The 11,870-nt window shown below is 41.8% G+C and overlaps 1 protein-coding gene across 2 annotated transcripts; it reads left to right on the top strand.

Moving 5' to 3' along the window:
* Positions 1 to 3,092: 3,092 nt before the first annotated feature.
* On the top strand, positions 3,093 to 11,870 carry LOC131248121 (nuclear intron maturase 2, mitochondrial). 2 transcript variants are annotated; one of them, XM_058248185.1, is made up of 2 exons: positions 3,093 to 5,621; positions 11,224 to 11,870. In XM_058248185.1, the coding sequence occupies exon 1, from the start codon at positions 3,338 to 3,340 to the stop codon at positions 5,549 to 5,551; it is 2,214 nt and encodes a 737-aa protein (XP_058104168.1). In that variant the 5' UTR covers positions 3,093 to 3,337; the 3' UTR covers positions 5,552 to 5,621; positions 11,224 to 11,870. The 2 variants fall into 2 exon arrangements, with proteins under 2 accessions (XP_058104168.1, XP_058104167.1); XM_058248184.1 differs by having other exon boundaries at positions 3,093 to 5,701.

The following is an 11,870-nucleotide window of genomic DNA, read 5'->3' as shown; positions in this document are numbered from 1 at the left end:
GTTAAAAAAGTAAGTTGTTACTGTCTGCATTGGAAAAGATGTAATAATTACCTAAGTAAATAATTATTACTCATCTACAAGGTAATTATAGTTGAGCTGGAAAAATCAAGCATGCCATAAACTTATTCTTTTACTAGACGTCAGCTTAGAAAATTGAAAATTTTACATCTAAACACACTTTTGAAATGGACACCTTTAACTTTTTGATTGTTACAAATTGTCCTTGATGTTTTTCTATTTACAATTTAACCCTCAAAAAAATAATAATTTCTATAATTATTTAGAAACGACCCAAGATTAAAAATGGAAAAGAAAAAATGATGAAGAGGAGATTGCTAGAGTTGTTGTATTTGGATTGACTCAAAAATGAGTTTTTATAAAGTAGTAAATGTTATTTTGTCCCTTTTCATAAAAAAAAAATAAATGTTTTGATGCTTTTTCATTAATGGCATTTCTCCACCATGACTTTTGAGTTCAAAATCATGAAAAGAACCACATTCATTTACTAAGAGTCACTATGACTCATGATCCATTAGTCACCAAGTTTTGCCACAAAGCCCATTCATCCTCTTATTCCTTTTTTTTTTCTATATTTGAAAAAACCTAACCCTTTAAATTTTTATTTTGAAAAATCCCAATATCAAGCTTGCCCATGCCTTTTAAGTTATGCCATGTTGCTTACTAGGCACCTAAAAAAATGAAGGTTTATTTAGCATATGCAATGCATGAGCACATTGAAAACTTAGAACGTGTTGCACATGTGAGGTGCATGAAAATGTAAAATAATGATGTACAAATGTAGTACTTGAAATTTTACAGTGCTGCATGTGGTGTATGTAGACATTTGATAACATATAATGTATATGTGGCACATGCATTACATGCATGGCTTACAAATGTGTCAAATGCAGCAAGTGAATGGCATCGAAGGTTGAATGCGACAATGGCACTTGAATATAGTGACATTTGTGGCATATTGTCATGTGAGGCCCCCGTGACAATGTGTATCATGAGAAAAAGTTCAATCTTACACCAAAAATTGGACCAGATGATATATGTTTTTCTTTTTCTTCTTTTTTTCTTTCTTCCTTTTCGTTTGAATGAGTGATAGAAGCCTCCCAACAACAAAAGTAATCTTATAATTTTGGGTTCTCTATAAACGATCAATAAAGAGACCATGGATAAAATATTGGTCCCTAACAATGGATAGTAGATTGGTTAGTTAAGATAACAGTTTTGCTACTAGCAAATTGCTCCTCATAGTTTTATTATTGTTAGGTATCCTCCGTTTTATGCAAAAACCTATAAAGTGGATGAGGCGGACTATTGAATATGGCCCTGGTCAGAAAGCGAGTTAAACTCGAACTTTTCATATGAGTTGAACTCCAGCAAGCACATTGTATGTTACCCTCACGTACCTACATCAACTATGTATTTAACTAGAGCTGTACATGAGTCGAGTTAGCTCGTTCGGCTCACTCGACTCAACTTGGAAAAGCTTGACTCGCTGCAACTTGAAATTGGATTCTGACCAAGTTGAGTTGGTTTTTGGGGCTCGAAAAAATTTCGAGCTGAGTTCAAGCTTGCTTGAGCTCAACTCACTTGGCTCGAAACTCAACTCGAATCAACTCGATGACCTAGTTATTTTTATCTTGATGTCACCTGCCAAGTGTTTGATGAAATGACTCAACGAAGTGTTGTTTTGAATGCGTACATTCTCTGCAGAATCAGCTGATGGGGAAGAAATAATGGATATAAAACAAATCACTATTATTAAAAAAAAAAAAAAAACTCTACACCATGGAACTGCCCTCATATCTTGTTTTTTATGTTGCTCACCGAGTGTTTGATGAAATACCTGTAAAATGTTGTTACTGTTTTGCATTATGTGAGAGATTAAAGATGCATTATATGTGCTCGAGAAAATGCCTCACAGGCTCAAACTGGCCCGAGCTGCTGACCAAATTGAGCCGAGCCAAGTTCAAGATGGGGTTACTTGCTAGCCGAGCCGAGCCGAGCCGAGCCGTCCCAAGCTCTCCGTTCAGCTCATGTACAACTCCGTGTTTAATGCATAAGAAATTCTTAAAAGACTTTCCTTTATGCAGTTGGCCAATAAAAAAGGCCAAGGCGAATCATCAGGTGGATGAAAAGAATGAACGCTTCATAATGGCTGCAGATTGTGTAAGTCTGGTTGCCTATACACATTAATTGGACAATCTAATCACCAACCTTCAAATGAATGATTAAGAAGAATATGGCCAATAGTCCATGTAAATTATGCCAATAATGATGACCATTGGCCTTAAGGAACAAGTTGTAATGCTGAGAACACCCTGATCCATAGCTCAAGTGGCAGGCTGAGTGAAAGATACCTTGTTTCAACACTGAGGTCTTGGTATCGATCCCCAGTGGGGGTGGGTAACACTGAAATGTGAACTGACAGTGGGGTGTACTAACAAGCTAACAGAAAAAAAAGAAAAAGAATAAAAGAGTTGTAATGCTAAGATTAATATACGAGAGTACCTTAAACATATATGAACAATGGTTAAATAGAAAGGACTTTTTTGCCTGTCTCTGTACCACCCACCATGTATCCCACGCATATTAATGTAACCAATGTGTATGAGAGTTAAATACGCATTCTAAAGAACAATGCTTCAGAACAGTCTATCCAGGTGACTCAATCTGCATGAGCTTTTATTGGATGGATGTTTTCAATAAGTTCTATAAGATTTACAACTTTAATGGTGGCCCAAAATCGAACCTATTACTTTAGACATTTTTATCCATATGATTCTTGGTCATCAAAGAAACATTAGAAAATGAAAAGATTTTAAGGGTTGGATATTGAGTGGAGTAAATTGTGCCAAATTAACGGATGAAATTATCTAATAGGTTTGATTCTCGATGAATCCATCACAAGTCTGGATTGCGGACAACTTCCAGAGTGGTTATGATGGAAAAAAAGAAAGATGAACGGCGTGGATTAAATACATACATTATAGTGGGCCCACGGAGCACCGACCAGTAGCGACCCGCAACTGGCAGGGTTAGGATGCAATCGCCGTGCTTTAATCTCGCGTGGCGACTCGTATCTCCGCCGGTATCTCTTCGCGCGATCGTCTAATAACTGGGCGGTTGTGCTAAAACCCCGACATTCTTCTCAAAATATCGGAGTAGGGTTTTTGGCTTCTCCCCTTCGGATTTTTCGGCCTCTCTTCCTTCTTTCTTCCTCCATTAGAACCAGCCGAGCTAGGTTTTCTCTTCCATCACCTCTCCCTACTCTCCCCCTAAAATGCCATGAAATTACCAAAAACCACACCCTCCTCCTCCCCAGATGCATCGACATCTCTCCATCCTCGGCCGCAGAATTCTCATCGACATCCCCTCCAAATTCCCCCCTTCTCCATTTAAACCCTCGAATCCCCCAATCATTTTCAAAAATGCCACTCTCATCCTCTCTCGCTTCCTCTACACGTCGCCGCCCTCGCCTCCACCGCGTCAAATCCCAGCCTTTGCTGCCTCATCGTCTGATGACCCCACAACCCTCCTCAGAGAAGACGGCATCGCCGTCTGCTCATCAATTTGGATCGACAGCTTCCGAGAACCGGATAAGACCGTTACAAACCTCACCACCCATCTCCGCCGCTTCGAGCTCTGGGTCGTTGCCTACCAGAAGGTCTGCATCGATGAGCTGGGGTCTTACATGCCCCGCAGTGCGATCCAACGGTCTGCACTCGATGATCTCCTGGCCCTCCGCAACGCTGTCCTCGATGCCAGGTTCAAGTGGGGCGCCCGGCTGGATTTCTTCATCCGGTCGCCCAAGGACAAGACCGACCTCGAGTCGCTCTCGAAGCGGAAAATCCGTGCCCTGTTGACGACCACGCAGCCTACCGCGTTCCAGGATCGGATTGTCCAGGAAGTCCTGCTTATGATCTTGGAGCCCGTCTATGAGGCCCGGTTCTCGCAGAAGTCATTTGCATTCCGGCCCGGGCGGAATGCACACACGGTTCTCCGAGTAGTTCGGCGGAGCTTTGCAGGGTATTTGTGGTATATAAAGGGGGATTTGAGTACAATTCTCGACGGTGTGAAGGTTGGTATGGTGATCAATGCCCTCCTGCGGGATGTCCGTGATAAGAAGGTGGTTGATCTGATCAAATCGGCATTGGTTACGCCTGTGATCACGAGCCAGGTTGTGGAAGAGAAGAAGAAGAAGAGGAAGTATCAGAAGAAGCGGGTGCTGGCGGAGGACGAGCCAAAGCCCGACCCCTATTGGCTGGAGGCGTTCTTCGGGTTCGCCCCGGAAGAGGCGGAGAAGCTCCCGTCATGGGGGCACTGTGGGATTCTGAGTCCTCTTCTTGCGAATGTTTGCCTCGATGAATTGGACCGTTGGATGGAAGGGAAGATCAAGGATTTCTATCAGCCTTCAAAGACAGATGTGATTTGGAATGGTCCAGAAGGGGAGAACGAACAGGGGAACACATCATGGCCGGAGTTTGTCCCGACAAGCGGGCCGGACAAGACCCGGAAGATGGATTACATCCGTTACGGCGGGCATATTCTGATAGGGGTGAGGGGTCCACGTGCCGATGCAGCGACGCTGAGGAAGCAGCTTATTGAGTTCTGTGAGCAGAAGTATCTGCTCAAGCTCGACAATGAGAGTCTTCCAATCGAGCACATAACAAAGGGCATCATGTTTCTGGACCACGTCTTGTGCCGGCGGGTCGTCTATCCGACTCTTCGGTACACCGCTACGGGCGGGAAGATCATTAGTGAGAAAGGCGTTGGCACCCTTCTTTCTGTAACTGCGAGCTTGAAGCAATGCATTAGGCAATTTAGAAAGCTGCAATTCCTCAAGGGGGACCGGGATCCAGACCCACAGCCTTGTTTCCGGATGTTCCATGCGACGCAGGCTCACACCAACACGCAGATGAACAAGTTGCTGTCGACGATGGTCGAGTGGTACAGATATGCTGACAACCGTAAGAAAGTCGTGAATTTCTGCTCGTACATCATAAGGGGGTCTCTGGCAAAGCTGTATGCCGCCAAGTACAAGCTCCGCTCACGGGCAAAGGTTTACAAGATTGCATCACGGAATCTCAGCCGCCCATTGAAGGAGAAGAAGGGGCAGTCGCCCGAGTACCATAATCTTTTGAGGATGGGTCTTGTGGATTCAATTGATGGTCTGCAGTACACGCGGATGTCTCTTGTACCCGAGACCGACTACAGCCCTTTCCCGAGCGGGTGGAGGCCTGATCATGAGAAGGTTTTGCTCGAATATATAAGGCTTCAGGATCCGAAGATGTTGGAGCAGCAGCGACAATGCCTTAAAGAAGAGGGTCTTATTACACCGCAGGATTACATTTCGATGCTTGTTTGGAACTACAAAAGAAACGGGGTTTTTGCAGATCAGCCGCCCCCCGCTGAGGGAAATAATGTCGAGAGAGCGAAAGAGCTCCTGTTGGGATTGAGTGAGGACAACACCAAAAGCAGGGCCAGAGATGATGAAGAAAATGGAGAGGGCGGCATTGTGCGGGCCGCACAGATGTGAGATAAGTACATTTTTGTGTTCTGAATTGTGTCCGCTATTTGTACTGTGATGGCAGGAGAAAAGGCAGAAGGTAATCTCTTTACTGGCCGCCTGATAGACAAACCTTAGAATCTACCTGCTAATGAATCCAGGGGGGCTTGTAAAATTTTAGTATGTATTCTTCAAACTTCAAACTTCTAATGAATTCCATTACAATTTTGCACATGCTGCTTGTCAGAAGCTCTCTTGCTGCAACTTCCCTTTAATTCTTCAATTTTGTTTACTATCTTTTGGTTTCTGTTCGTTGTCATGCTTTTCTCATAGTAGTAGCTTTCCCGTGATATTCTGCATGAAACTTTCTTGAGCTATAGCCAGGCAGTCAAATCATAGCTCTTTTTAAGAGTATGGGTCCAGCATATGCATGTCAGAATGCCATTTAAATGGCATCTACCTCATTACTTGTGAGATCAGTGGATAGGGGTCAATCAATCTAGACGGTCCAGCTGATGGGCCACCTCATGGACAGGCCTGCAGTCAATATTTGCAGCAATGGCTAGTTTCCAACCGTTTCATCAATGGACTTTTTTTTTTTTCGTTCTCTCAAAAATAAAATAAAATTGTGGGCCTTAAAAAAATGGATGATAGATCAAACTTCCAATCATCGTAATTCTTCAGTTATTGCTCATTGCTGAGATGGTGCCCTAATCATGGATTTAAGTAGTGGTTTTAGAGTGCGAATCGTAACTTTCCCCAACTCGGTCTGATTGGGTGCCCTATCATTGTGGTGACTTGTTTTGTTTCTGAAAGAAACCAATGGAACTCAGATTATACCAAGTCATATTGGAAAAATTTTCAAACCAGGATCCCAATAGAATGGTCCCATGTTAATGTAGGGGCATTTTCACGTTGGGCTCGAGTGGGGTGGCCTGTGGGATGCGGGGGTATACTCGGGGTGGGCGGCCCGTGTGAGGCTGGTGGCTTGTGTGAAGCAAAACCCATGTGAAGTGGGGCCCACGAGGGGGGTTCGGCCGAGGTCCTAACCCATGAGATGTAGGGCTTGGACTTATGAGATAAATGAATTAATTCGCCATGCTCTATTAGTTCAAGCTTTTAGAGCAAGTGGTTAGTTGTCCTGCATCGCATGTCTAATGCCAAAGTGCACCCATCAATGCTTTATAGCCTTGATACAATTTAGTGAATTACAATCAATGCCCACTGAACCCTAAGCCTTTTTAACAACTATGTAAATTACCGTGTGGGGTTTGATGGTGCTGTGAGTTTCTATTTTTTGACCAAATAGCAAGATATTGATTTGGCAAGGGTAACTACTTTTCTTTTCTCTCGCTACAGTATGACAGTTGACCTAAGTCATGGTAGGATTTAGCAATGGAACTGAATCCCAATCTGAAGCAGTAGCGATTAGGGAAGCATTGCGCCAGTTGGGCGATGACCCCCATGGGCAGTTGTGGGTGGAAGGGCATTCCATCACAGTTATTATTAAGTGGGTCTCTCGCAGGGCTTAGCCATGGGGGCTTTGGGTATTTTTGATGTAATTAGATCCCTTTCTACTAGGTTAACCACTTACATTTACATTGGTAAAGAAGGATGCTAATGAGGTTGCTTGCGCTAGGGCTGCAACCCAACCCATTTACGAATTTGCGAATAAGACTACCAACAATCAACAAATTTGTGAATAAATTTGGAACATGAAGAACAATGGATAGAGATAAGTGATCATTAAGATTGATATCAGCCTTTACAGAAATGGAAGATATGGATCCATTTACAATTCTCACATTATCCTTTTCAAATGATAGATTATATGAAGAAAAAAAATGGATGACAAACCTGTCATGTGATTAAAAGTACTTGAATTAATGATCTATGATGGACTGGATGAAGGATGACTGACAAGGTTAACGGACGCATGTATACTTGACTGTGCAAATGAAGTAGAAGCAGATGGACCTTCTAGTTTGGAAAGAAGATCAAGGAGGTGTTCCAAGTCCACAGAAGATAAGCTGTCTAATGTTGATGAAGATTGTCCCAAGGGAGGTGCAGATGTGGCAGAGGAAGTAGTACCCGAGGAGTGAGAAGCAGAGGCAACAACAAAACCATTGGATGAAGGCGACCGTCTCAAGCGGTTGAACTTTGCTGGTCAACCATGGAGATCCTAACAAGTCTCCTGCGTATGCTGAGTTTTTCCACAATTGTCACATTTCAACTCATCCTTCTCATCAGGTGCTCTATTCTTCCGATTAGGTCATTTTACACCCCTAGGGGGTACCAGAAGAGATTGCAAGGGCTGAGTGGTCATTGTTAGAAATGGTTGCGTGGCCTTCTTCCTGCTTTCCTCACTCTGCTCCAAAGAATAAACTTGGTCCAATGATGTAAGTTCATCTATCCCTAAAAGCTGCACACGGGTTGACTCGTATTCAAAACTCAACCCAGCCAAAAAAAATTAAATATCCAGTTTAGTTAAACTTCAACATATTTTTAATGTCTCTCCCTATTAGCATTAGTATCCCACTGTAATAACTTATAGCGATTCAACTCTTCCCACAACCCTTGTAGAGTGGAGTAATATGTAGCCAAATTTTCTTCCCTTGACGGATAGTAGCAATCTCCTGACGTAATTGATAAACACGAGTAATATTCAGTTTTTGGAGTAAGTTCTGGTAACTTTATCCCATATTTCTTTGGCTGTCCGCAAGAACAAAAAACCTCTACCTATCTGAGATTGCTTAGAATTAAGAAACCAAGACATCATTATCAAAATTTCTTGTTCCCACTTATTGTACGAGGAATCGTATATAACTCGTTCTCTAACGACCATTTACATACCCTAGTTTCCCTTGCCCACCGATAGACTTCCTGATGGGATTGAGACCATTCACTAGGATTGTTGCCCTAGAAACCTATTATAGGAATGGAACTTGAGTCCTCGCAAATGGCTCCAAAACTGGAAGTCGACATCTTCCGACAAAAGAGGTTATTATTGTTAAATGTATTTTCCTTGGGTACTCATGGACACAAAGAGGTTATCATTGTTACAATTTTCTTTTCCTTTCTCTTCATAACTCTCTCTTTTTCTCTTGTTATATTTCTTCTTCTCTCTCATACTTGTTATTTCTTCTTCTCTCTCATACCAAGTGGAAGATGAGGGTAGGTGCTAGGACTGGAAAATTGGAAGAGGAAAAGAAGAGAGAAGAAAAATGAAAAGAGAAAATGAGAAGCTAGGGCCAGCAGCCCTATTTTCATTCTTTTATGAAAAGCTTATAACGAAATTACGAATAAACCCCTCACATTCCTTTTATTACAGATATGCCCGTATAAAACATATCTCAACACCTGCATTCCCCAGTTTTTTCTTAATGAAATTTACTTCGTTGCTCATGGTTTTGAATGACGGTATCGGCCACTGTATTGGCCCCACGGAAAAATGATACAATATTGTGTCACGTATCGGAATTAGGGCCGTATCGGCTTGTATTGGCCCGTATCGGTCAGAGTTTTTTAAAGCAAAAAAATTGTGAAAATTATCAGAAAAATAGGAAAAATGAGATATTCATGATCTATCTTCTTCTTCTTCTTCTTCTTCTTTTTTGACCATGTATTCAATGGTGTATCAGATCATTCTTTGATGAGAATATTGTTTGTCGATTTGATTTGTTGAAGGTTAACTAAATGGGTTCTAATTGAACACAAATTAAACATGATTTGGTGAACAATGGCCCATTACATAGGAAATACAACAAAAAGAAGAATGGTCCTCTTCGCTTTAATTTGTCGAATCCCAATCAAATAATTTGTTTTGATCCCAAAATAAGTCTAGATCTAGCCTAAAATGAGTTTTTAAGATTCTTCTATGGTTTAAATGAAAAGAAGAAGAGGAGACATGAGTGAATTTTTGGAAAAATAAAAATAAAAATCACATTTGGGGTTTTATGAGTGTATCAGCCCTGTATTGGCACCGATACGGGCTGTATCAGCTGATACAGGCTGATACGGTCCAGCCGATTCCGATACGATACAACCCCGTATCGCATATCATATCAAGCTAATACGGACATGATACGCGATACGATACCAATTTTTAGAACCATGTTGCTTTTATATATATATATATTTAAAAAAAAAAGAAAAAGAAAAGAAAAAGAAAAGAAGGAACCGAATCCCAAGCTGATTATTTGACAGCCAAATGTTGCCTTGAGGTACTCTCAAAGCTCCTGTTCAAGTCCATGAATCATTGGTTCTGCCTAACTGCAATCTCAGAGATTGATTTGAATCAGTAAACTGATTTTTGTTCTTATATTTTCATCACATCTGCAAATTGTTTTATTGACAGAACTCCACTAACTAGTAACTCCAGTGAGCTACTTAAGCTTCTCAATGGTTGCATTCAGTAACCACATATTTCTGCACTTATGTACTTATGATGGACCAACATTCCCGATTGTGCGCATAACATGTGGTGATATTGGTATGATGCTTCTGCATTCTCCCATTCTACTTTTGAGTATGGGACACTCACCCAACTCTGCACAACATGCTTGTTTTTTTGTTTTTTTTTTTTTGGTTTTAGTTCTGACAAGTGGCCAATAGTTCAGAAAATCCAAACCATTCATGGTTCCATCCCACCACGGGATTATGCCCCAAAATCCCAGCTTGGAAGCTCCTAGCCAGCTGACCCCTGTTAGGTGGGATGAGGCTTAGATGATGGTGATTGGAAGATTCTAGCTAGAAATCTTGCCTTTATTATTATTATTATTGAAACGATGATGATATTTCATTAAAAAGGCCGCTGCCAAAAATACAAATACACAACTTAAGCAAACAAGGCAGCCACCCAAACAAGCTATAGATGTAGCTGAGGATGCTACGCTACTGCCCACTCTTTTACATTGATAGTAGCCTTTCTGGAAACATCTATTGCTCTTCCTGTTTTATTTCTAGGCCCCGCTCATTCCTTTCCCATCATGAAGCTCATAGAACCACTAACAGACTTAAACCTCCACACCCTCTTCTCCCACCATGCCAAGAAAGAAGAAGTTCCTCCATTGAGTTCGGAAACACCCAACCCCGAAATACTAAGGAGATGACTCCACGCCTCTCTGGCGAAGGAGCAATGTATAAAGTGGTGAGCCACTGATTCTGCATCTCTGTGGCACAACAAACAAACATTCGGGAGGAAGCACAGATTATCAATTGTTAACACTTTGTTCCTCCCAACAAGCCACCCAAAAGCCGCCACCTTCAAAGGAGCACCATATCGCCATAGAAAAGATGTTGGAGATATCCCATCAAATCCTCTACCCCCATCTTTCTCGTTAAAAGTTTAAACCTCTCTCCATTTAGCTTCCCTCTCTGCCTCAAACCTCCATACCCATTTCCCCAGCAATGCTAAATTCATCTCCTCTTAACTTCCTAAACCCTGCACCTCATTGGTCCGTCGACTTACAAACCTCCTCCCACTTCAACAGATGGAATTTTTGTTTCTCTTCCGACCATTTCCACAATAAATCCCTCTCTTTTCCAACAAGTTTATAGTAGATTTTTCCTTTATTATTATTATTTCTTCTTGAACTAAAAACATGGGGGCTGCTTGTCAGAACTAAAAACCTGTGTGTACTGTGCAAAGCTTCGGGTCAAGGATCCATTTTACTCTCTAACAAGATCTTCTCCAATTGCAGGCAAATGTATGCTAATGGAGACTTGCTGCCATTTCAGCAATGCCATCTGCCCATTCAAAAATATCTAGTCTCTAAAACACAACATCCTTTATTTGCTTGTATAGCATGAAGCGAAGTGGCAACAGATTTGGGTGTGGGAGCATGGAAGCGTCTATTTTGAAATGTTATAAAGCATAGAAGGCTAGGATGTGGGAACAACAGTGTTAGCTTGAATTGTGATTCCAAACGGGAGCAGAACCTGGTTGGAGGGATACTGCAAAATTTCTGCTTAAAGCCTCCCAAGAGATATAGACTCTTCAATAGGGCTAGTCTGCGTCTGGACAACTCATCATAGATGAGATTGCTAGTGCAGATTTCAGCATGACTGTGACCAAGTTGAGTTTGGAGCTAGGCCGGGTGTTTTCTTGATGAGCTGTTGGTATGTGAACTTGAATCGAGACATAGCTGCGCATGGATTGCTAACAGCCAACTGCTGTAGAGCCAATTCGGGGCAGAGTTGTTACATGGGCCTACTTGACTGGTAACGTGTTATTGTACTGTGACATTTCAGTTTTTTAAAAAAATGGTATTTGATGTCTGGTTTGCTGTAGTAGGAGAAAATTTTAGCCATTTGCATCAATCTTAAACTTCCTTCTTATTTGCATCAA

Source organism: Magnolia sinica, chromosome 6 (assembly GCF_029962835.1).
Source record: "Magnolia sinica isolate HGM2019 chromosome 6, MsV1, whole genome shotgun sequence".
In the NCBI taxonomy this organism is placed as follows: Eukaryota; Viridiplantae; Streptophyta; class Magnoliopsida; order Magnoliales; family Magnoliaceae; genus Magnolia; species Magnolia sinica.
The sequence above is the reverse complement of the archived record's forward strand: the minus strand, read 5'-3'. Positions and strand labels throughout refer to the sequence as shown.